The sequence below is a fragment of the Trematomus bernacchii genome, unplaced genomic scaffold (genome assembly GCF_902827165.1).
Source record: "Trematomus bernacchii unplaced genomic scaffold, fTreBer1.1, whole genome shotgun sequence".
NCBI classification, from domain to species: domain Eukaryota; kingdom Metazoa; phylum Chordata; class Actinopteri; order Perciformes; family Nototheniidae; genus Trematomus; species Trematomus bernacchii.
The window spans coordinates 380036-407893 of record NW_022987642.1 but is presented as its reverse complement, the minus strand read 5'-3'; the positions used below and the strand labels follow the sequence as shown (position 1 = coordinate 407893).

Here is a 27858-nt window from a genome sequence, read left to right as displayed (position 1 = left end):
CTCTCTCTCTCTCTCTCTCTCCTCCCGTTATTATCCAAAGTTAATGTAAACTTTTGAATAATGTACTTCATTTACTATAAGTAGTTTGTTTGAATGTAATAATGATAACAATTATAAACTGAAGCAATATAAAAATGAGCTCCATTAACTGAGTTTTAAACATCAGCATATCCGGTCATAGTCCGGTAATTACCTGCTAACGGAAACTCTGCTACACAATTCTTATTATTATTATTGAAACATGACCGGTAAGTTTCAAATTCTTTCCGGACATTTGACCGGCAAGAAAAAATCCTAGCGGAAACCCTGGTTCAGGTGTATCTGTATTTAAAATATTTGTCTTTTGCGACTTCTGCTTTTTTTAACGTCACATTAAAAACTTGAACTACAGTAGCCTCGAGCTTCCCTTCCTGTTATCATGACTCTGTGTTTTATATATTTGATGTTCCTTCCTCTCAGGTGCAGGATGAGCTCAGCAGCCGAGGAGAAAGAGGAGGAAGAGGAGGAAGCTGCAGCGATAGAAACCGCCAAGTCAGTCGCACTCAGCCAGGAGAGAGACATCCTGCACTGTCCTCACAACGGTGCGTACACACACACACACACACACACACACACACACTTTAGGGTATAATTCACATTATTGCACATAGAAAATATTAATTGACACTCAATCTAGGAAATAATTGGTTGATTAGTACAGAACATTTGTTGCTAACTGACCTCTTTACTGCCAAACACACACACACACACACACCACACACACACACACACACACACACACACACACACACACACACACACACACACACAACAGTTTAATTCACATTATTGCACATGTAAAACATATTATATTGCACTCAATAATCTAGGAAATATTTGTTGATAGTACAGAACATTTGTTGCTAACTGAACACTAACACACACACACACACACACACACACACTCTCTGTACGTTTTAATTCACAATTGTTGATAGTACAGAAGATTGAATACGTATGTGTGGTGTGTTTTTAGACGAGGGACTCGGAGCCCCTTCAGAAGAAGATGCGTCTCTCTTCAGAAGAACCAGGACGACTCGGACGCTGCTGAATTCTCAGTGGTCACTTTACCCAGTGAGAAAAACACTTTATACATTTATCTCACAAACACAGTGTGTAAAATGTACATTTAAAGAGGCCTTATTCTGCTTTTTTGGGGTTTCCCTCTCCTGTAGTGTGTTCTATAGGTTTGTGTGCATGTCTGAAAAAGGGCTAAAATCCAAAGTTCCGGAACATAGTGACATCATTCGACGCTCCTATTGGCTAGCGCTCCAACACATTGTACGTGATAGGCTAAGGGGCGGGACATGTCTAAGTTGTTGACCAATCACAACAGAGCCGGCCAGCTAACCAATCAGAGCAGACCGGGCTCTGGTTTCAGACAGAGGGTGAAAAGAGGTGCTGCTGCACAGGCAGTATGAGAACACTAAAGAGCTTTTTGAACATCAAAGCATGGAGACATGTAGAGACACTACATACTGATATACACCTGAACATCAGCAGGAGAGGACTCTTTAAAGTAGAGACACTACATACTGATATACACCTCAACATCAGCAGGAGAGGACTCTTTAAAGTAGAGACACTACATACTGATATACACCTCAACATCAGCAGGAGAGGACTCTTTAAAGTAGAGACATCAGCAGGAGAGGGACTCTTTTAAGTAGAGACACTACATACTGATATACACCTGAACATCAGCAGGAGAGGACTCTTAAAGTAGAGACACTACATACTGATATACACCTGAACATCAGCAGGAGAGGACTCTTTAAAGTAGAGAACTACATACTGATATACACCTGAACACCAGCAGGGAGGCGACTCTTTAAAGTAGAGACACTACATACTGATATACACCTGAACATCAGCAGGAGAGCTGAACTCTTTAAAGTAGAGACACTACATACTGATCTACACCTGAACATCAGCAGGAGAGGACTCTTTAAAGTAGAGCCACTACATACTGAATTACACCTGAACACCAGCAGGAGAGGGACTCTTAAAGTAAGAGACACTAATATGATATACACCTGAACATCAGCAGGAGAGGACTCTTTAAGTAGAGGACATACATTACTGATTACACCCTGAACATCAGCAGGAGAGGACTCTTTAAAGTAGAGACACTACATACTGATATGAACCTGATAATTGAGCAGAATAGGCCCCTTTTTAAGTACTTGTTTACCTGGTATCTGTAACATCTTCCTCTTCTCAGTGTCAGAGAGCGATGACGGCTTCGAGGTGACGATGACGGCAACAGCAGACGCTGATCTCTCTGATGAAGAAGTCGATCACATTCAGGTGATCAACTTCTTCTACATCCTAAATTAACCAAACCTTTTCAAGTTCATCACTTAAACTCTCAACTTAGGGTGTGTGTGTGTTTGTGTGTATGTTGGTGTTTGTGTGTGTGTGTGTGTGTTTGTTTTCCTATTCTTGGTTGTATCTTGTGTGGACCAACCCCTGACATACAAACCTTACTTGTGAGGACATTTATTTTTGTGGGACTTTTGGCCGGTCCACACAAGCAAATGCTTGAAAATTCTAGGTGAGCTATTTGGTTTAATTGAATTCTCTGTGTGAATTTCAGAAACTGTCCTCATAGACATAGAAAAACTCAGGAAAGTGTTAGTGTCGGAAACTGTCCTCATAGACATAGAAAACTCAGGAAAGTGTGTGTCGGAAACTGTCCTCATAGACATAGAAAACTCAGAAAAGTGTGTGAAAGTGTGTCGGCAACTGTCCTCATAGACATAGAAAACTCAGAAAAGTGTGTGTCGGCCAGCGCTCTTGGGCTCCCCTATAGGGCATTGCAGGAAAAACAGGTGGACTGGCAGGTGGAATTTTCTGATTGGCTAATTTCAGTCATGTGAGACCATGACAGTAAGGCTGCAGAGGAACAAACTATAAACTAGAGACATGCAGTACATTTAAACTAGAACAAAACAGAAAATATATATTTTAAGAAAAGATTACGTTTATTTTTTCTACAAATTACATTATAAGGTATTATTAAAATGAAACCGTGAACAAAGAATTCCAGTGCAACTGATGAAAAATGTATAATTAGAACTACAATAAAAATGACTAATACTAAAAACAACTGATATAATTGCTTACATAGTTGGAATATAACTAAGTACATTTAAAAAAAAGAAAAAAAAGTCTATATTAGTTTAAATTTAAATAAAACTGATCTAAAGTCCTAAACATTGATTGGAGTAAGTAATTTGCTGAAATAACTTAAAATTCTCTAGTTGCAGTCCTATAACAAACCAGTTTCAAATGAGCTCTGCCTCATTATCATTTTTTTTGGAACCTGGATACTGATTTGCTCCCAATTATAACATATTAGAGTTTTTTAATAGAGAGGCGAAGTCCCTTCCCCTTCCGGTGGACCCTCCCAATGGGACCTTATTTCGGAACAGTATGGTAGTGAAGTCCATATGGCTGAAAGAAGATTATCTTTCGATTCCCGTTTTAATTGTGCCCAGAATTACACATATGATGTTTGTCAATTTAAAAGATAAAAAGTCAAAAAATCAAATGTGCCGTAAAAACTGTGAAGTAACACAATTTTTTGTGGTGAAACGCTTCAATGAACTACTTCTTTGGTCTCGCACAACAACACACGCTCACCAAGATTGGCCGTCACTACTGTCTTGCCCAAAAAAGGGATTGACTACCCTCACCATCACCACAATGAAACACGTCCAGAAGAATGTCATGCAAAGCTGCCTGCCTTCCTTCGATTCTCCCTGAACCTGCCTGATCTTTTTAATGTTTAATGTCAACCATTTGTGCAGATAGCATGAAGTAGAAAAGATCGCCGATGCTAATTGTAGCGTTAGCGTTAGCATTTCTCCCCCGGGTTTAAACGGTGTATTATAGAATTATCACACCGGTGTGTGACAGTACTCTTCAAAGGGTTCACGAAATATGACTACTACTCTTACTGTTTAACATTTTGGGTTACTTAATGTGACTTCATGTTAAGGCTAATAACAATGACAAGGCTAAGGCTGTAATGCTAACTAACGTGCTTGCTACTAGCTAGGTAGCTAACTTGATCCAGCCACTCCTGGTCCTTTCATCAGACGGGAAGCGAATGGACTTCCGGTTGGTGCTCCTCCGTGTACACACGTATGTGGAAACGAGGCGTAACAGTCTTAAACAGCGGCACAATCCTTAGGCTAAAACATGTTGTGATATCGGGCAAAAACCCAAGTTAGATCAAAGTGAAAAATATGCGGGTAAAAAACGGTAGATGCAACAGTGTTATTGATTAGAGAGACCTACTGCGGTGGCTATCGCTATCCAGAAACCCTTTTCGGCACTATGTTTCCAAATCCTACATTTAAACTGAACAATAATATGAATTTATTGGGAATATGGATCAGGGGGACGTTGCTTGTGTGACAGTCAGAGAGTGAATTATTACTTCCAGCGGCAGCTCCCGTTAGTAAACGGTACACTAAAACGCTGCTATGACACAAGCGGCGTACCACTGCCGTTTTCGGCAAATGCTGCTAAAACTGTGGCTAAAAGTTTACTACGTCAATCTGGATAATAGTAATAAGCCATAAACTTTGTGTATAAAAGTGCATAGGTGGTTCTTCAATTCAATTTGGCTTCGTAAGTATAGGAGCAACATTAAGTATGGCTCCGTCAGCTCCTAGTAGGCCGCCATTGTTGATAATATGTACAATATACGTAGCGGCTTAAACGGTGACGTCATGACGTAGCTCCTACAGGGCTACAAAAGCAAACTGGTTCAAAGTTGCGAACCGTTCTAGCACCAGCACGGAGCTAGAACGGTTCTTATTTCCTTTCTAGCTCCGTGTCTGTTCTGTTTTTGTGTGTTTTGTTGTCCATTTGGAAATGCAGTTTTCTGATTGAAATAATGGAAAACTATTTTTGGCGCGTTGTTATCCGATTAATGGTAGAAATAATCAACAGATTAATCGATTATCAAAATAGTTGTTACTGGCTCTCCTACTGTAATTCTACTTTGTTTCTCAAAAGCAAGATGAGCACAACTCCGATACAATCCACTGTTGTTGTTGTTGTTCCGTTAAGGTTTTTCGTGGCTTTATAAAGGAGGGTCGTAAACGATGACGCAATGACGCAGCTCCACTCGGGAACTGGGCAGTGTGAAACTAATGGTGCGTTTCCACTACACGGCCTCGCTCGGCCTCGCTCGGTATGGCTAGGCCTCGTTAGGACTGGCTCACTTTATGGCGCATTTCCATTACAGTTTTAGGAACTGGGGCAGTATCTATAGTAACGCAGTGTAGGCGGAGCCGTGACGTGATCTTCAGAGAACCCCAGAAAAACAACACAGCCATTAGCTGTTAGCACTCAGAGCTCACAGCTCCTCATATATGTTCAGAAACTAGACAAAAGTTAAACAAGTACAAACCACAGACTGCTTGTGTCATGGAGAATACAGTCGCTGCTTTATTTATGTCTGTATAGGCCGTTGTTGTGAGTGTGGACGGTCGGAGCATATACTGCGTTAGCTTAGCCAATCTCCATTCAGAAAACACGCATTTTAAAAGGTGTTTCGCCTGCCGTCTGTCTGCAGACTTGTCAAAGCATTAATTCATGGTTTTTACTAACCGGTATCAGTATGTTGTTACTTCGGCATCATTTTGAAACGTGTATTACAATTAAATCACGGTCAAATATGTCCATCTTGTTGTAGTTGTAGCCCCCTTGCCAGCGATGCTCTCTCTAGTTTAGCATACTCAGCCCGACTCAGCCTCGTTGTCTCTGGCCCTTGACCCGCGATTTTATGAGGCCAGAAAAACTGTGAATTAGGACCCGCCGGCCGGTACTAGGCCAAGTGGAAACGCAACCAAAAACGGGCCGCTGACGTCACAGCCCTCTTAAACCGTGCTCCGCGCTGTAGTGGAAACGCGCCATAATAGGTTCCCAACTGCAAACGGGCTCCGAGCCATCAAAGCACCAGCACGGAGCTAAAGCCGAACTGGTTTTTGGTGTGAAAGGGGCATATGTTCCTCTGAGACTTTTCTTATTTTGGATTAAACCATGGTTAACACACTGAGAATAGGATTAGGAACATTATTTAAACGTGCAAGACTGCTGGAGTCCCTCATGTTGGAGTCATTATTTCAAGATTAAACATCGTTTTAAAATGTCTAAATACAGTCAAGATTTTCATTAAGAGCGACTTCCTCCTCGTGTGGCATTTTTGAATTATTTCAAGTTTTACAACGGACGATGTGGATCTTAGTATTGTACTCTCGTATTGACATTGATCGCATCATTGGAACACTCTACTACCGGAACAGGCGGATGCAGCAGCGACAGGACGAGATGTAAAACGGGAGAGAACCGGAGACCATTAAACAATTGTACAAGTAGTTAAGGTAAGGCAATGTTCATGTTTTAAGCTAGTCTAAAGAAAAGTGTTTGGTAAATTAAGTGTGGGCTGGCCGTTTGGTATATTAATCAACTGAATTACACTGTTTAGCTAACTTTACATTCAATGACTATGCTAGTTGCTAAGCTAACCTCTGAAACACGGGGCTTATCTCGAGGTAAAGTGTTCGTCCATCTCTCAGTAAGTTAAACCAGACTTGTGTAGGTTTCAAAGTTACACTGGATGGAGATTTGCCTTAAAAGTATTTCTGTGACCAGATCAATAATCTGTGTGTAAATGTGTAATGTAAAATGCAACTCCCAAAACTATTTTGCAAATATAAAACACCCGCAAACTGGTGGTTTTTCGGCGAAATTTCGCCGTTTTGATTTCAAAATATGTAACTCACCTGAATCATGTATATCCGATTAGTTATTATTTTGAGGGGTGGGGGGGGTTGGTGAGGCGGACTATAGTTGGATGAATGCAGGCGGCTGTCTGTTCCGGAGCAACGCGAATTGCAGACTGGCTCCCGTATGCACAATACAGACTTTCTCGGTCGGCACATTTCGATAACATGTTTATAAAAGCGCCGGTAATGGGCCAAACCAACACATTCTCACTCGTCACATATTAACGATCGGTCAGGGGCCAGGGCCCCTTCACGCCACCTTACTTCGCACTGGGTACCCTTGAGCGTCAGTTTTCAACGGGCCCCATAGCAACCTGGTCCCACAAAAATATGTGAAATGAACACGACTCTAACACCGCATAACGTGATGAGGACACGTATCAAATTACGTGTCCTCATCACGTTATTTGATACGTGTCCTCCCCACCACGTTATTTGATACGTGTCCTCCCCACCACGTTATTTGATACGTGTCCTCCCCACCACGTTATTTGATACGTGTCCTCCCCACCACGTTATTTGATACGTGTCCTCCCCACCACGTTATTTGATACGTGTACCCATCACGTAATGCAGTGTTATGGAGTCATGTTAATTTCACGTATTTTGGACATTTCATTTACATTATAAAAACAAAAATAAAAGATGTGAGACTTAGTGTGAAGTGCTTCCTCCACACTGTCATAGATAATATAAAATATAATGTTATAATATAATATACAGTATGTTATATATATATATTTTATATTTCTCTTCCTGTTCTTCTCTCAAAGGCCCTCTAATGCAAAGCGGTCCAACAGGAGGGCTGAACTAATGGAGCATTCAGAAGGTATGAACATCACTTCAGTTTATTGCTGGGACACTTTGGTATCTGTTAGCATGATGAATCAAAGCTAATGCTAAGGTGATTTGTTCTCTCCTTGTAGAAGAAGCCGACCTTCTGACCTCCACCAAGAGACGCTCGCAGCAGCCAAAGAGGGCTGAGACAGCAGGTACATTTCATGTACTCACAACAGGATTATATTCAATATCCATAATATGAAGACACAATCTATAGAGAAACACATTTAAGAAGTCAAGATGTCTATTTCTGCTTGACCTGCCCTTTAGCAAGGCACTAACTTCTATTTAAGCTTGATTTAAATGTGTGTTTTGATGCTTACAGAGGACAGAGATAACAGTTGTTAGAGATTTTTATACCACCAAGCTGCCACCAAGCACATACACTCAAAAGCACAATCATCAATAATATAAATACATTTGCTGGACTGAATAATTTTTCCAACAGTGAGGACGACCTCTTTTACATTTGTGATTTCTGTTTCAGGTGTAAAAGGATGTCGCAGGCGTTTGACCTCTGATGAAAAAGCAGCAGTCTGGCGCCAACTAGGAAGAGAGAGGAGTGGGAGGAGAGGAGCTGAACCGTGGAGATTCCACAGTGGAAAAGGATGCAGTCCCTTGACCACACATTTGGTCACAGCCCTGTGTAATTCATTCACCTTGTCTTTAGTCAAATTGGCCTTCTTTGCCAATACACAAATAAATCTTCAATATTTTACAAATTATTTTTGTACTAGTATACATGCAAGACTTGAAATCAACGTTACATTACTAACCTGAGGAAACACTGCTGTCTTCATAATCAATAGTCTCCACTTTGCCGGGATAAAGGGGGGCGTGTGGCGTAGTGGGTTGTCCGTAGGTGTTCGGATCAGGGGGTCACAGGTTCAAACCCCACTGCAGTCAGCATGTCGTTGTGTCCCTGGGCAAGACACTTCACCCCAAATTGCTCCTGTGGGGATTGTCCACAGTATTGAGTATGTAAGTCGCTTTGGATAAAAGCGTCTAACGAGTAACATGTAAAAAATAAAAAATAAAAAATAATTGTCTCCAAATCGCCGTGGCCAGGGATGCCCACCCTGCCGGATGATGTGCTTGGCACTGGGTCACGCAAGCAGTCGAACACGGTGCATCCCTCTGCTTTTAAGTGTATGCCGTGCGTCGCCAGGTGCTTCATTCAATTGGACGTGTTCCCCCCTTTACACGCAATTGTTTTCAAACATTTGCTGCATGTTGCGCTGTTTGAATCTTTTAGACTGAAATACAGCCACACTTTAGACTGTTTAGCTTTTGGCATTTTCACCATGTTTGTAGATACAAGCTAACGGTACCCTACCTGCAGCTATCAGAGCGAGTGTAATGTTGTTATTTGGCGATGGCACGCAGGTGACGTGTGGCGGTGATGCTTCTGTTGTGTGTAACCCGACACCTCAGGCACCGAAATCTCCATTGCCATTCGGTCCGGTTAGTACCGGTCGTATATGGCACCGGGTTTCGGTACCCAACCCTTAAGTTACATAACCCTGAGTAAGTGAAAATATCTACATAGAAATATTTTGTGTTGTCTTTGATTCTGTGAAATTACAAATATTCAAGGTTCATGATACAAACATTTAATTTTAAAATATTATAATTTTTATTTAATACAATTGTGCCATTTAATTGTTTTTATGATGCTTAGTTTTGGCTGCAAAATGCTGGACTTGTATTTCCTGCTTTGAAACATACACACACTTCTGCCTAGCAACAGCCTAGCAACAGCCTAGCAACAGCCTAGTAACAGCAAAAAAGGTCCTCACAAGTACCTAAGTAAAATATTTGATTTACTTCTAATCTGAAGTGATATTCTGACTCTCTTCCCCCTCCTAGTGGTACTTTAGTTGTTGTTGCCCACACAAACCCTGTAGAAACACATGGTCCTCGCACAGGCTTAGAAACGTGTGTGTGTCTGTCTGTGTGGGTGTCTGTGTGGGTGTCTCTGTGGGTGTGGGTGTGTGTGTGTGTAGATTCTGCAGGAGGAGGAAGAGGACTGCCCTTGTCCTGATCAGAAGTCTGAAGTGTCTCCTGTCAGCCAGGCCTGGTTCACTACCAAGGAAGACAAAGACACACTGACTAACAAAGGTAACACACACACCCACCCCATATTTATTCTACAAAAAAAAAAATCCTTAAAATGTACAAGATTAAAGTTGTAATTTAGCCAGAGAAAAAGTTGAATATTTTGGAGATTAAATGGTAAAAACTCACACATTTATGAGAGAAAAATGTGGATAAGTGTTTGATTTTTTTGCTTCACTTTGCAAATTTGAATAAATAAATATATCTAATTTCACTTAAAAATCCCGGAGTTTATTTATTTTTGGATTTTGTTTTTGCTCTGAAATATACTTCTTAAATTCCCAAATATTTCAGTTTGATCTCTGAATATTTCCCCGTCCCCCTTGCTCTTTAATTTGATTTATTCTTTAACTACAACGGCCCTTATATGCTTATATATCATCAAACACAGTAGCTAGTTTAATAGTAATTTCTTATTTAGTAGATTGATTAAACTGTATTCTTCATTTACACAAGAATTGGGTCATGCATAATAAAGTTATTCCTTTATAACGAGTAAATAAATCCTTGTTAAGTCTTTATTTGAACATTTCCTGTCTTCAGGTCACAAGTGGAAGCAGGGCATGTGGGCGAAAGAGGAGATCGACATCCTGATGAACAACATCGATCGATACGTGAAGGTACGGTTAAACACTTTCTGAATCTGAATCTCCCACGTTGTAAATATTATACTATCTTTTATTATATATGTTGCATTGTTGGAGGAGCTCAGGTCAGAAGAATGTCATTTCTACTCTGTAGCTTCTGTGCATGACAATAAAACCTGTGTGTGTGTGTTGTGTTTCAGGCGCGAGGCATCGAGGATCCTGCAGAGATAATCTTCGAGATGTCCAAAGAGGAGAGGAAGGACTTTTATCGCTCCGTGGCGCTCGGATTAAACCGGCCGCTGTTCGCCATTTACAGACGAGTTCTCCGCATGTACGACAACCGGAACCACGTCGGGAAGTGAGTTTCATTATTAAATCTTCTTCGTGCAAAGAGTTGGCACTAAGGGGGAACTTTTTAAGAGTTTTGGAAAAACATTTATTTTGACTTTTTGTTTATTTTAACCTTTTTTTTAGGGAATAGTCTTTTATTCTTTTATATTAGAATTGTAACTTTTCTTTTTCAAATATCTTCAATTTTATTTTTCTTATTATTATTCTCATAAATACACAGTTTTTCATTCTTATTTGTATTTATTAATAAATGTGGGGAAACACTGCAGTGACATCACTACGGAACACAGTGACATCGCTAAGGAACACAGTGACATCGCTAAGGAACACAGTGACATCGCTACGGAACACAGTGACATCGCTAAGGAACACAGTGACATCGCTAAGGAACACAGTGTCATCGCTACGGAATACAGTGACATCGCTAACGGAACACAGTGACATCGCTAACAGAACACAGTGACATCGCTAACAGAACACAGTGACATCGCTACGGAACACAGTGACATCGCTAAGGAACACAGTGACATCACGAACACAGTGACATCGCTAAGGAACACAGTGACATCGCTACGGAACACAGTGACATCGCTACGGAATACAGTGACATCGCTACGGAACACAGTGACATCGCTAAGGAATACACTGACATCGCTAAGGAACACAGTGACATCGCTAAGGAACACAGTGACATCGCTACGGAACACAGTGACATCTCTACGGAACACAGTGACATCGCTAAGGAACACAGTGACATCGCTACGGAACACAGTGACATCACTACGGAACACAGTGACATCTCTACGGAACACAGTGACATCTCTACGGAACACAGTGACATCGCTATGGAACACAGTGACATCTCTACGGAACACAGTGACATCTCTACGGAACACAGTGACATCGCTAAGGAACACAGTGACATCGCTACGGAACACAGTGACATCTCTACGGAACACAGTGACATCGCTAAGGAACACAGTGACATCGCTACAGAACACAGTGACATCGCTACGGAACACAGTAACATCTCTACGGAACACAGTGACATCTCTACGGAACACAGTGACATCTCTACGGAACACAGTGACATCGCTAAGGAACACAGTGACATCGCTACGGAACACAGTGACATCGCTACGGAACACAGTGACATCGCTACGGAACACAGTGACATCTCTACGGAACACAGTGACATCACTACGGAACACAGTGACATCACTACGGAACACAGTGACATCTGTACGGTACAAAGTGGCATCGCTACGAAATACACTGACATCGCTAAGGAACACAGTGACATCGCTAAGGAACACAGTGACATCGCTAAGGAACACAGTGGCATCGCTACGGAACACAGTGACATCGCGACATCTCTACGGAACACAGTGACATCGCTAAAACACAGTGGCATCGCTACGGAACACAGTGACATCGCGACATCTCTACGGAACACAGTGACATCGCTAAGGAACACAGTGACATCGCTAACGGAACACAGTGACATCGCTAAGGAACACAGTGACATCACAGTGACATCGCTACGGAACACAGTGACATCGCTAAGGAACACAGTGACATCACGAACACAGTGACATCGCTAAGGAACACAGTGACATCACGAACACAGTGACATCGCTAAGGAACACAGTGACATCACGAACACAGTGATATCGCTAAGGAACACAGTGACATCGCTACGGAACACAGTGACATCTCTACGGAACAGTGACATCGCTAAGGAACACAGTGACATCGCTAAGGAACACAGTGACATCGCTACGGAACACAGTGACATCTCTACGGAACACAGTGACATCGCTACGGAACACAGTGACATCGCTAAGGAACACAGTGACATCGCTACGGAACACAGTGACATCGCTAAGGAACACAGTGACATCACGAACACAGTGACATCGCTAAGGAACACAGTGACATCACGAACACAGTGATATCGCTAAGGAACACAGTGACATCGCTAAGGAACACAGTGACATCACGAACACAGTGACATCGCTAAGGAACACAGTGACATCGCTACGGAACACAGTGACATCTCTACGGAACAGTGACATCACTAAGGAACACAGTGACATCGCTAAGGAACACAGTGACATCGCTACGGAACACAGTGACATCTCTACGGAACACAGTGACATCGCTAAGGAACACAGTGACATCGCTAAGGAACACAGTGACATCGCTAACGGAACACAGTGACATCGCTAAGAAACACAGTGACATCACTACGGAACACAGTGACATAACTACGGAACACAGTGACATCGCTACGGAATACACTGACATCGCTAAGGAACACAGTGACATCGCTAAGGAACACAGTGACATCGCTAACGGAACACAGTGACATCGCTAACGGAACACAGTGACATCGCTACGGAACACAGTAACATCTCTACGGAAACACAGTGACATCACTACGGAACACAGTGACATCTCTACGGAACACAGTGACATCGCTAAGGAACACAGTGACATCGCTACGGAACACAGTGACATCGCTACGGAACACAGTGACATCGCTACGGAACACAGTGACATCTCTACGGAACACAGTGACATCGCTAAGGAACACAGTGACATCTCTACGGTACAAAGTGGCATCGCTACGAAATACACTGACATCGCTAAGGAACACAGTGACATCGCTAAGGAACACAGTGACATCGCTAAGGAACACAGTGACATCGCTACGGAACACAGTGACATCGCGACATCTCTACGGAACACAGTGACATCGCTAAAACACAGTGGCATCGCTACGGAACACAGTGACATCGCGACATCTCTACGGAACACAGTGACATCGCTAAGGAACACAGTGACATCGCTAACGGAACACAGTGACATCGCTAAGGAACACAGTGACATCACAGTGACATCGCTACGGAACACAGTGACATCGCTAAGGAACACAGTGACATCACGAACACAGTGACATCGCTAAGGAACACAGTGACATCACGAACACAGTGACATCGCTAAGGAACACAGTGACATCACGAACACAGTGACATCGCTACGGAACACAGTGACATCTCTACGGAACAGTGACATCGCTAAGGAACACAGTGACATCGCTAAGGAACACAGTGACATCGCTACGGAACACAGTGACATCTCTACGGAACACAGTGACATCGCTACGGAACACAGTGACATCGCTAAGGAACACAGTGACATCGCTAAGAAACACAGTGACATCACTACGGAACACAGTGACATAACTACGGAACACAGTGACATCGCTACGGAATACACTGACATCGCTAAGGAACACAGTGACATCGCTAAGGAACACAGTGACATCGCTAACGGAACACAGTGACATCGCTAACGGAACACAGTGACATCGCTAACGGAACACAGTGACATCGCTAAGAAACACAGTGACATCACTACGGAACACAGTGACATAACTACGGAACACAGTGACATCGCTACGAAATACACTGACATCGCTAAGGAACACAGTGACATCGCTAACGGAACACAGTGACATCGCTACGGAATACACTGACATCGCTAAGGAACACAGTGACATCGCTAAGGAACACAGTGACATCGCTAACGGAACACAGTGACATCGCTAACGGAACACAGTGACATCGCTACGGAACACAGTGACATCGCTACGGAACACAGTGAGATCTCTACGGAACACAGTGACATCGCTACGGAACACAGTGACATCGCTACGGAACACAGTGACATCGCTAAGGAACACAGTGACATCGCTAAGGAACACAGTGACATCACGAACACAGTGACATCGCTAAGGAACACAGTGACATCACGAACACAGTGATATCGCTAAGGAACACAGTGACATCGCTACGGAACACAGTGACATCCCTACGGAACACAGTGACATCGCTACGGAACACAGTGACATCACTAAGGAACACAGTGACATCACTAAGGAACACAGTGACATCACTACGGAACACAGTGACATCGCACATTTATGTGCAGCAGATTGAGGCTCTATAGATAATCTTTCTGAATACATTTTTTTTTTTGTATTTTTATTATTTTTCCTCCGAAATATATATATATTTTTTTTTCTTAAACACTGTTTTTGATTCTTCTGTTCATTCATTTTTATCAAACTAAATTGGCTTTTTATTCTTAATTGTAATCTTATTTTTCTTCTAAATACATGTCAATGCATCTTTGTGTGTCTAGGAAAAGCGCTATATAAATAAAATGTATAATTATTCTTCTTATAAGTAAAAAACAAGTTGGTTATTCTGGTCTGAAAATGCCTAAAACTCAACAATAACTCCTGCTTTCTCCTTTTTTCTTAATTGATATATTATAACATTTTGAGTTTCTCTCCCTAAGGTATACTCCCGATGAGATCGAGAAGCTCAGAGTGTGAGTGAACCCTTTGCGTCTCGTATTTTAACATAAAAACATTCATATATTGTCAAACGTTACCTGAGTCTCTGTTTCTGTTTCCTGTGTTCAGGCTGAGGGAGAAACACGGGAACGACTGGGCGACGATCGGCTCGGCTCTCGGTCGCAGCGCCTCGTCCGTTAAAGACCGCTGCCGCCTCATGAAGGACACCTGCAACACAGGTAATCAATCAATCAATCAACTTTATTAACAGGTAGAAGAAGACATACTTTATTAATCCCTCACAGGGACATTTCTTTACGCAAGTCGAGACTTTACAAGCATTAACTTCAATATTCTCTGAGGTTATAAAGTAATACATTACAAGCTTGGGTTAACCTCAGTGCACCGTTTCCCGTTTTACTAATTGGTTTCATTCCAACTTCTTAGAATTTACAATATTGGGACAGTGGTGGATTTGTGAGATTTTTGTGTTATGTTCTGAGACAATAAAGAAATACATTTAGAAAAAAAAACAAGGTAGAAAGTTATGAGTGTTTTTTAAATGTAGTGACTTTTTCTTTTCTACATAGATTTAATCCTATAATATCCACATTTCAGGAAAAACGTTTTTTTTTATAAATTGAACTGATTTTTTGTTGTCTTTTTTTCCGCATAATTATGACTTCCAAACTTTATAAATGTTCTGATTCTTTTCTAATAATTGTTTACGTAAATTCACGACTTTGATATTCTGAGACTAAAGAAATACATTTACAAAAAAAACAAGTTAAAAAGTAGTGGGTTTTTTTATTTTGCGAATTTCTTTTCGACAAAAGGCGCTTTCACACCGGAGTACTTTTCCCAGGAATAGTTCCGATAGTTCCTGGGATTTTACTAGAACTTTTTCTTGCGAACCTTTTCAGTCCCTGCTAGAGAGGTGGGACTTTCCTGGGGAGAAAAAGGTTCCAATTTCTGATTGGCTGGGCGGATTGCAAACCACGCCCCGTAAAACTCCGAAAAGATTTGTGAAGCCGCCATTTTATTTGCTTGCATTAGCATTATTAGCATTAGCCCCACGCACCAACGGAGAGAGACTAACTTATGGCAACACAAAAGAAAACATGGGAGCGGTGGAGATGAGGAGGTGTTGGCGTTCTGGCGATTTACTCTGAAGGCTTCAGTAGAAGCTGCTGGGAGTCCCAGCAGCTTCTACTGAAGCCTTCCCCAACTCCGGGGACTTCCGGCCGGGGACTTCGGGTGGCAGTATACGCCGTGAAGTGGTTTGCGGCCTGCCAGTAAACCCAAAGCAGAAGAAGAAGAAGTGACGTCAGCGGCTTCATTTGCGTAATCCTCCCTCAGGGACTTATTCCGGTGTAAACGCGATCTACTAGATAGTTCAGGAACTAAAGATTTCCGGGGAACTAAGGTCTGGGAAAAGTACTTGGTGTGAAAGCGCCTATAGATTTACTCCTAAAATATCCACATTTTAAGAAAAAAATCTCAGTTTTTTATTTTTATTCTAATTCATTTTTGTTGTCTTTTTGCAGCATAATTATGACTTCCAAACTTTATAAAATATTCAAATAATCTCCTCGTAAATTCACGACTTTGATATTCTGAGACTATAAAGAAATACATTTACAAAAGTAATGAGTGTTTTTTTAAATGTAGCAACTTTCTTTTCTTTTCTACATAGATTTCTTCCTAAAATATCCACATTTTAGGAAGAAATCTCAGTTTTTTTTAAATAAATTGAACTGCAATTTTGCTGCGTAATTATGACTTCCAAACTTTATAGAATATTCAAATTATCTCCCCCATACTTTTCTCGTAAATTCACGACTTTGGTCTCCAAAATTATCCGAACGAAAGCCTCTCTGCGTCTTTTCTTGGTTAAACTTAATTCGTTTTTTTCCTCAGGTAAATGGACGGAGGAGGAGGAGCGGCGGCTCGCTGAGGTCGTGTACGAGATGTCGGGCGTGAAGCCGGGCTTGGCGGTGACGGGAGGCGTTTCCTGGGCAACGGTGGCCGATCAGGTGCGAACGAGGTCAGAAAAACAGTGTCGGTCGAAGTGGTTAAACTACCTGAACTGGAAACACAGCGGCGGGACGGAGTGGATGAAAGAGGACGACGTCAACCTCATACACAGGTAACCAGAGTGGGTTTTACTCTACGTGGAGAGGAGATTCTGCTTCTTTTTAAGATAAATGAAGTGTTTAAAAAGCCGCTTTGATCCGCTGCATCGACACAAAGCTGAAAAAAGGCTGTTCTTCTGAGAAACTTTAAAAACACTGTAAAATACCTGAAAAATGTATAAAATATTGACCAAGAAATATGAGTCTGAATATGTCTACGTGGTGAATTAATCATAACTGTATTGGAGTCATCAGTTGGGTTGTAGTTACACGAATCATAGACAGATCCACCCCAAAATGTAATGGCTTTAAAATTGTAGAAAAGCAAAAGATATTTGATTAAAAGTGGAGAGGGCATTGTTCATCTTTAAAAAGCCTCTTTGATCAGCTGCATCGACACAAAGAGGAAAACAGGCTGTTGTCCTGAGAAACTCTAAAAAATACTGTTCAGAGAAACGTGGTTCTCACAGAAACAAAGAAAAAAGTCTGAAAAATACCTAGAAAAAATCCTGAAAAATGTATAAACTAATGTGTCTCTAATGGCGCATTTCCACTACAGCGCGGAGCTCGCTTTAAGCGTGCCGTGCCCAGCCCGTTTTTGGTTGCGTTTCCACTTGGCGTAGTACCGGCTAGCGGGTACTATTTCACAGTTTTTCTGGCCCCATAAAATGGAGGTTCTTAGCGGGCCAACAACCAGGCTGAGTCGGGCTGAGTATGCTAAACTAGAGAGAGAGAATCGCTGGCAAGGGGGCTACAACTACAACACAATGAACATATTTGACCGTGATTTAATTGTAATACACGTTTCAAAATGATGCCGAAGTAACAACATACTGATACCGGTTAGTAAAAACCATGAATTAATGCTTTGACAAGTCTGCAGACAGACGGCAGGCGAAACACCTTTTAAAATGCGTGTTTTCTGAATGGAGATTGGCTAAGCTAACGTTGTATATGCTCCGACCGTCCACACTCACAACAACGGCCTACAGACATAAATAAACCAGCGACTGTATTCTCCATGACACAGACAGTCTGTGGTTTGTACTTGTTTAACTTTTGTCTAGTTTCTGAACATATATGAGGAGCTGTGAGCTCTGAGTGCTAACGGCTAACGGCTGATGTTGGTTTTGTGTTTCTCATTGAAGATGACGTCACGGCTCCGCCTACACTGCGTTACTATAGTTACTGCCCGAGTTCCTAAACTGTAATGGAAACGCAGCATAAAGTGAGCCTGGCCTAACGAGGCCTAGCCATACCGAGCGAGGCCGAGCGAGGCCCTGTAGTGGAAATGCGCCATAAACGTTCCCAAGAAATATATAGAAAATGTTGAGAAAATACATTGAAAAATTTGGATTTATTTGAAAAAACTAACATGATGATCTTAAAGAATATGATGCATTGCTGTTGATTTAAACCAGCCATCAAGTACATAAATAGGAGTCAAAATTAGTATAACCTTGAACATCTACACGTGTAAAATCAGGAAAGATACGTTAAAAAATGCCCGAAATAATACCCCAAAAATATGCAAAAAATGTAGTTGAAAATGTAAGAAATGCCTTAACAAATGTATGAAAACCTTCTATGAAAATATGTGTTATAAACTGTGTGTTCCAGGATATTGGAGCTGCAGGTGGAGGAGGAGAACGAGATAAAGTGGGAGGATCTGGCCGGCGGCTGGAGCAGCGTTCGGTCGCCTCAGTGGCTTCGATCCAAGTGGTGGAGCATCAAGAGACAAGTGTCCAACCACAAGGAGATCCCCTTCAACGGTACAACACACAGCTCGGATGTATCAACAGCAGCACTGACATTTATGTTAGAATTGCACTAGAATAAATATAATAAATTGCACTAGAATGTTAAAATTGTGCTAAAATATACATAATTATGACACAAAAATACATGTTTATTTCACTAGAATTAAAGCAATTTTTCACTTGAATAAATGTGACTAATGCATTAAAATGAATGTAAGAATTGCACTCTAATAACCTGTGTGTGTGTGCTCAGTCCTCCTAAAGGGTCTGCGGGAGCTCATCGCTTCTTCACAATCAGGAAGTCCCTCCTCTTCCTCTTCCTCCTCGCTGCAGATCCGATTCAACCGATTGGACGAGAGCAGTGGAAGCCCCGCCCCCTCCTCTGTGGCGGCGCTGCAGATTCCCGTACAGATCACACACCTGGGTGAGAAAGAGAGGAAGATTTAATCCCAAAGAAATGTCTCTTTACGCTGACAACACCCTCCTATTTTTTATGTACTTATTTCCTGTTTCTCGTTAAGGTACAGATTCGTCAGCAGCAGCCAACGATAGTGAAACCATCACTGGAGCCCTGCAGACCTTCGAGATCCTGCCTGTAAACACAACACAAATTCCCACAATAACATCATATAATAAATATACCGATAAATCTGCTGTTAGTAGATGCTAGCTGTCTGAAATAAGATGCTAGCTGTCTGAAATAAGACGCTAGCTGTTGTAAATAAGACACTAGATGTCTAAAATAAAATGCTAGCAATCTGAAATAAGATGTTAGATGCTAACTGTCGTAAATAACATCATATAATAAATATACCGATAAATCTGCTGTTAGTAGATGCTAGCTGTCTGAAATAAGACGCCAGCTGTCTGGAATAAGACGCTAGCTGTCTGACATAAGACGCTAGCTGTCTGACATAAGACGCTAGCTGTCTGACATAAGATGCTAGCTGTCTCTAGCTGTCTGAAATAAGATGCTAGCTGTCGTAAGTAAGATGCTAGCTGTCGTAAGTAAGATGCTAGCTGTCTCTAGCTGTCTGACATAAGATGCTAGCTGTCGTAAGTAAGATGCTAGCTGTCGTAAGTAAGATGCTAGCTGTTGTAAATAAGACGCTAGATGTCTGACATAAGACGCTAGCTGTCTGACATAAGACGCTAGCTGTCTCTAGCTGTCTGAAATAAGATGCTAGCTGTCGTAAGTAAGATGCTAGCTGTCGTAAGTAAGATGCTAGCTGTTGTAAATAAGACGCTAGCTGTCTGACATACGACGCTAGCTGTCTGACATAAGACGCTAGCTGTCTGACATAAGACGCTAGCTGTCTCTAGCTGTCTGAAATAAGATGCTAGCTGTCGTAAGTAAGATGCTAGCTGTTGTAAATAAGACGCTAGATGTCTAAAATAAAATGCTAGCAATCTGAAGTAAGATGCTGGATGCTAACTGTCGTAAATAAGATGCTATCTCTCTGAAATAAGATGCTAGCTATCTGAAATAACTATGTAATTTAAGTCTTAGCAAATTGTTCATGAAAGAAAAGTGTCCTAAAGCCCACAAAAAACTCTTTCATTTCCCCATCACTGCTTTGTTTTTATATTTTGTATGTATTTGTTTTCCAGTCGTTCCACCTGCAGCCCACAGGAACCCCGGGGACTTACTTCCTGCAGACGACGTCCAATCAGGGCCTGAGTTTAGGCAATAACAGCACGGTTACCCTGACGACAGGCTCCTCCCCCTCATCACACGAACACATCATCCTGCACAGCCTGTCGGTCAGTATTAATACGTATAAATAGGAACACGTGTATAATTGTCGGAAAGTAACTATTGAGGTATTTGTACTTAAGTATTTTCTGCTACATTATATTTAAACTCCACTAAATATTGTGTTTTTACTCTACTACATTTTATTTGTTTATAAATACAATACAAATTGTTTGGTATTAGTACTTTTACCTAAGTGAATGACCTGAATACTTCTTCCAGCACTGATAATATAAGTGATAATACATAAGTATTTTTTATGGGATTATTTTAAGTTATTTTGATCATTTTGTGTGTTTCCTTCTCAGACTGACGGCCTCTGTTCTAGCGACGGTGTCATCATCCAAACGGTCACATCTGACTCCGCCTCCTCAGACCCTCTCGACCAATCACAGATGGAGGAAGAGGAGGATCGCCTCAGCAACGAGAGTCTCCTTGGTTCTGTGAGCGTTGTCGCGGAAACTCAGGAGCCAATCACAGAAGGCTTCACTGACAAGGTACATTTTCATTCAAATATGGAAAAATGTTAAATATACAATTACCAGTGTAGTTTATTTACATATTCCAAACTATTGCAGTATATAGCTGCCCATTACACATTTGGAAACACATTAATTAAAATATATTTACTATAATTGTTCATTTAAATGAAGTTTTCTCTTTTTTATGGGTCAATTACAAAAAAAATAAGAAATATTGCACAAAAATTCATTTATATTTTTCACTAAATCAAATGTTATTATTGCCCTGGATTAAATGCAAATTATTATACTGCAATAAATGTATTCTTTTCAATTGAATAAGGTATTTATTGTGTGTGTGGTGTGTGTGTGTGTGTGTGTGGTGTGTGTGTGTGTGTGTGGTGTGTGTGTGTGTGTGTGTGTGTGTGTGTGTGTGTGTGTGTGTGTGTGTGTTGTGTGTGTGTGTGTGGTGTGGTGTGTGTGTGTGTGTGTGTGTGTGTGTGTGTGTGTGTGTGTGTGTGTGTGTGTGTGTGTGTGTGTGTGTTGTGTGTGTGTGTGTGTGGTGTGTGTGGTGTGTTCAGGAGTTAAGTTCACCGTCTGGCAGCACCGTGCTGATTGTGTCTCCAAACATCAGCAGCACCCTGACAGGTAACAAACATCTCATTCGTAACAAACTCAGGGTTTATTTTTGCTTGACAGTTTTGTATATTATTGCTAATTATTCTGTCTCAAATCCAATTTAAAAACATCAACAGAAATTCTACTTCATCCTCTTTCTCTGTAGCGTAGTAGAAGGAATAAAGCATGTTTTTTTATCATTTAAAGACACTTATAGCTTTTTCCCTTTCATACTGACTTTCTGACACGGACACATTTTGAGTTTGTATTACTCACATGGCTCTGTCTCTGTCCTCAGATCCAATCCTTGAGAACCAGGACGGCTCCGACTGAACTCCAAACATGGTGATCAAAGAACTACAGGAATTGAAGGAAGCTGATTCTTCGTCGTCTGTGGTGCTACTGTTGCGCAGGACGACAGGAAGTGGAAGCAGTTTGTAAATGAAACCCCTGGATTAATTGTGAAGACGTGCCAAAGAGACTCAGAGACAGAGAAGGATGTGACTTTTAAATAAACACATGTTCATATGTAAATATAATTAAATAAATGTGATGATGTTGCGAAATTAATGGTGTCCGAATTTTGTCATTAAAAAATCTACTTTTAGGAAGTTGTGTGGTGATACAGAAGCTTATTGCTTTTCATATTTATATAAAATAGAAGCTGGACTAAAATGTTGTGGCAATTTATCACTCACAACAGGAAAGAATGAAACAGATATAGTTAATCAATTATTATTTTGTTGTACAACAAACAATAATGAGGAAACATTATCTTTGCTCTCAAGCAGTGATAACAGGGGGTCTTAAAAAGTATTAAAAGTGGATAAATCAATTTAGCGAAAATGAAGGCCATTAAAAAGTATTAAAGGGCATTTTCCAAGGTATTACATTTTGTAGCTAGTTTCCAATGAGTATATAAATTGTCCAAAGAGGTATTCTACAGTTTACCTGAATGTAATCATTGCGTAGGTGTGTAGTGTGATTCTGTGTAGTTTATTTATGGCATCCCGTTGGATTTGACGTCATCTGAACAGGACATCGCACGCTCACTGCTTGATAGCGTGCGAAGGTCCGTTTACGCTGGTTGTTAAACAACATCGTTATGGGGAAATGCAAGTCTGCGTCCAAATGGTTGGAAGATAAGGAGGAAGGACAATCAATACTGTATATAGTATATATAAGTGTGTCGCCAAGGTAACCGGTTTAAAACTCGAAGGGGCGATGAGGTCTTAAAATGTATGGAAAGGGTCTTAAAAAAGGTCTTAAAAGGTATTACATTTGACTTCAGGATTCCTGCATATACCCTGGATAGTAATGCTTCAACAAAGTAGAAGTTTCACACAGCCTATAGAGCCAACCCAGTCGTACGGCATTTTGTGTTATTAGTCACGAAATTAATTTAATCTATCGATTTTCACCTTTTTTTCGTGTCACACAGAACGATTTTAAAAGCAATGTATTTCTATTGGTAGTATGTTTCGTGCCTGCAACACGTCTTTTTGTCCGGTCGGGTCTTGGAAGACCAGAAGCTGTGTGGTTCATAAAAACATGTTCTTACTCAATATCTTACCCTAAGCCTAACCCTATCCCTTTTATTTTAAATTGTATAATGTCTGAGTTTTTTTTGCCGTCCGCGAGGAAAAGAAATGTCTCAGAGCCTCAGAATACTGACATCTGTATTTTATGTCATCTTTTTTTCCTTCTAATTTGTTATTATTTGGTGCAGGCACGAAACATACTACCAATATAAATACATTGCTTCTAAAATCGTTCTGTGTCAGAATACTTAAATCTGTATTTTTTTTAATGTGTTTTTCCTTCTAATTTGTTATTATTTACATTGCTTTTAAAATCGTTCTGTGTGACACGAAAAAAATGGCGAAATCGTGTTGGTGAACACGAATCAATAGATTCATTTCGTGACTAAAACACGAAATGCCGTGAGACTGTGTTGATATAGCAGCTGTAATGACCACACACTCATTTCCCCTAACCATGTTTAACTAGCACACGAACATCATGTTTCCCAAATGGACGCACCAACATCAGAGCAACATGTAAGTTCCAGATGTCGAAAGGTCATTATCTCATGACGTCTTTAGGTATAATTCATACTTAGTTAGGATATGAACTTCCCAATTAACAAAGCATACATACGTCTGCACATGGACGCACATACATTTTCCTTACATGTAGCCAACACCTCTATAATGATGATTATAATCTACTCGGCCTCTTTGTGCTTCCTCTCACATTGGGTCAGTTTTACTTAACGTGGGTACATCTGCTGATAATTGCAAAGACCGTTGATAATTAGCAAAGAGACTCATGGGCCTCTTCTGAATCTGGAAACTGTAATTCAACAACATACCGTCATTATAGTTATATTGAGAAGGTCCAAGACTTGACATCAGTGCTTGAATTGGGCCGGTACCGGGACTTCTGATTTTTACCCATCTGCATACCGTTACTTCTTACTGCGTACCGGCACCTCATGACGCATCTAGGTACGCATATTTGTTGTATGATTCCCCTGTGTCCTCCCTGGCAGCTCCATTGATTCCCTCTCTCCTCTCCTGCTGAAAGATGCATGAGTGTACTCAGGGGCGAGGAGTCATTTACCCAGCCGCCAGTAGGAGTCAGGCTTTAGCCATATCCGCTGCCTGCCATACTTTTTTCAAGTACAGTGAGCCTTTCTAAAATATACAGTAAAGAGACAAACCCACCAGCATTATAGGATATACTATATGACCTGATGCAGGCACATGTATAGCAGTGGCGGCCGGTGGTCTTTTTTTTTGGTGGGGCTCTTGACGTACCGTAAGTGACCTGTCCGGGGGGTCCGGGGGGTTTCCCCCCGGAATTTTTTTTCGAGAAATGACCCCTTAAATGATGACTTCTGGTGATGTTAGAGGGGGGGGGGAAAGGAGAAATCGAGGCTTAAAAATATGAGAAGACTGATCAATACCTCCATAATCTTCAGTGTGGAAAATATTATTTATCAACCTGAACATCTACTACTTTACCAGGAATTTGTGTTCTCAGAACTGGTCTGTTTTTTTCTTTCTTAAAACTGTTCATGTTTTATGAACCAACACCTTCACCAAGTAGCTTTACAGTGAACTGCATGTGAGATATAAAATTAATAGCATCTTTTCAGTAGCATTAATTATAAATATTTAAGTGGTTCAATACAAGTCACTACAGCATTTCAAACTGAACTGTGAATAAATGCAATTTAAAAAAAATAACCACAGCACAAAATGTCATAAATTGTGTTTTTTCTTTGTTTCTCTGAGGATTATTTACAAACAGGCTTATTTACATATAGCAATAACTCAGAAATGAAAAAGCTACATCGTCTAACACGAACAACCAGTTAGCATAATGATAATATATGTGTTATGTACAATGTAACTGGCAAGGCTAGAGCAAGAAAGAACATAAAGTTTGCAAAAGGTTTAAATAACTTCAAGTATCTGTCTTCAGATTACGTGGAGGTTTTAGTCCGATGGGAAGCAGATTTTAAGCGACACCGAAGATAAACCAAAAATGTGGTGGAGCTGCAAACCGTGTAGTGTTGCTGGGACAGAACAGGAGCTATAACCGTTGGAAAATACATCACAGACAATGCAACAAACGTGGAGACAGAACAATCACTTCTGTGATAAATGCCCACTTATTAATAAACTTCTAACAACCATGGGAAACCTCCTCTCTACATATAAAGTGATATCCAAGCATGGGAAACAAAAGACAGCATTTACCTGTTTGCATCCAGCTAGCCAAGCCTTTCTTGTGTACCAGCTACTAAGCCTCGTGTATAAATGTTGTCTTTTTCACGAGATTGCTGCGATATATTCAAATCGGGTTGGTCCGGTGCAAGGTCTTTAAGCAACAATTTATCTGCCAAACTTCTCCTTTCGAAAGGATTGGAGATTAGCTCTTGAACAGAATTAGCCGGGGACCGAGGTCCGGAGACTCCACCTGCACACGAAGCCATCCTCATCAACTACTGCGTCAACCGGATACGAGTCACTGTCCAAACTACTCACAGACTGCACTGGGCGCTGACATTGGCGCCCGGTGACCGTCATCTTTGACGACGCTGATTGGCTGAAATTATATTTTCGCGGCATAGTTTACACGTTACAGATAGCAACAGTCAGCTGCTGGTGGCTGCTGCTGCACTGGTTGAAGGCTCCTCTCTTAGCGCCCAGACGAGAGAAGGTGCATGGGCAAGTCCAGGCAGGAAACATGTGACTTATCAGTAACTTTAGACATCGTAACACAATTTTAAACGAGATTTTATTGTAGATTATACATTTTACTGATACCAATTATATAATATTTACCTTGTTCATTAAAAATAAAAATAAAAACATATATATTTTTTTAAACATATTTTTTTTTTTTAATTTTAATTTTAATTATTATTTATTTTATTTTTTTTCAATATGGGAAGAGGTGGGGCGGCGCCCCTAGCGCCCCTATGGACCGGCCGCCACTGATGTATAGGCTACGTCATGTTCTCTATGAGAGCCCCGGACACCTCCCTGATTAGTCGTGGGAAAACATGCAATTTCTGAACGTTACAGTAAATATTCTGTTTTTAAAATAAAACCCTTTTCCTTGTCTGTTAAAGTTTTTTTGTGTTTCTTTTTAATTACTGAATCAAAGATATGAGGATAAGGATAGAGGGAGTCGTATGTTGTACAGATTGTAAAGAGCCAAATTCTTGTTTTTGGGCTGTATAAATAAAATTGACTTGAAACAGTTGCTGATTTAGAGTACTGGCACCTTTTTATACCAATTCAAGCACTGAGTGTACGGCAAAAACACAATACTCTTCTACTGCTCCAGTGTATAATACAATGCATTGATTTGGACTGACTGGACTAAATAACTTGTAAGCTAATGGTAACAATGAAGACTTTTCATTATAAAAACTACGTACGATGTTAAATAACTTAAAAAAATTACTAAAGGAGACACATTTCTCATTATTTTCATTATAATATAAGTATGTTATTTAAAATAGCAGACTTTTAACTCACTATCTTGAAGACTTTTGACATATTTACACTTTCTTTTAGACTTCATAAAGCTACCTTTTTACCACTTTGTTAGTGAAAAACTTGATTTGATAACTTAAAGGGGACCTATCATGCAAAATGCACTTTTTGATGTCTTTTCTACATAAAGATGTGTCCCCGGGGTGTCAGGGAACTCACGCAGCGTCAGAAAATAAAACCCTCTCTCTTTTCCTCCGTACCCAAATCTCTAAAAACGGGGAACAACGAGCTGATCCAGATTTGCGTCCGATATGACGTAATATCTGAAATGTGGACCCACGGCCCTATCAGAAACGTTGCTATCAGAAACAATGCCCGACTGTTTTGGACGTAATATGGTCGGTGTTTACATTAGCATCGCTAACACTCAGAGCTAACCTGTACTGGAGAGCATGTGTGTGAAGAAGCAGGAAATAAAAAGGAACTCACCTTGTGGTATAACCGGCAAGAGAGAAAGCCTTTGAGCTCCATACTGTCTCAGAAATAATCCTTGATAATCCATGATATGGCGTTTCATCACCGCAGTATTTAGTTTAGACAGTAGCTGCCGGGTCCCGCATGAGCTCAGACCCCTACTTTTTAATTTTTAAAGCTTTATACCCCAAATCAGCACTTTAGAAACAGGAAGTGAAATAGAGGGATATGAGGCATGGCTAGAACGGGTGATCTGTTTGGTGTTTTGAGCAAAACACTTCATAGACATGTTTTTTATATATTTGTATATATCTGAGACCTATGCTATTGCCTAGAAATAGCATGATAGGTGACCTTTAAGTCTGACTTTTTCCTCATAATCGATGCAATAGTGTAGTTGGGGATGCATAAAGTTGTATATTATTATCTTATTTATTAAGCTGATGATTTTAAACAGAATAGACACATGGAAATCTTTCACTTGTTTGTGTTTTTAATTCAATGTTTCCTATGAATAAACGGT

At 40.8% G+C, this 27858-nt stretch overlaps 1 protein-coding gene across 1 annotated transcript; it reads left to right on the top strand.

Annotated features, from left to right (window-relative positions):
• Nucleotides 1-459: 459 nt before the first annotated feature.
• On the top strand, nucleotides 460-22425 carry dmtf1 (cyclin D binding myb-like transcription factor 1; the record flags this gene model as incomplete). The annotated part of the gene is given in 17 exon segments (XM_034133725.1): nucleotides 460-585; nucleotides 1021-1066; nucleotides 1068-1113; nucleotides 2264-2349; nucleotides 9695-9809; nucleotides 10350-10426; nucleotides 10594-10751; nucleotides 15116-15148; nucleotides 15243-15352; nucleotides 17034-17262; nucleotides 18869-19020; nucleotides 19262-19432; nucleotides 19530-19603; nucleotides 20620-20772; nucleotides 21073-21261; nucleotides 21807-21873; nucleotides 22142-22425. Coding segments are annotated over 17 exon segments (1860 nt in total). The 3' UTR covers nucleotides 22177-22425.
• Between the last annotated feature and the right edge of the window lie 5433 nt (nucleotides 22426-27858).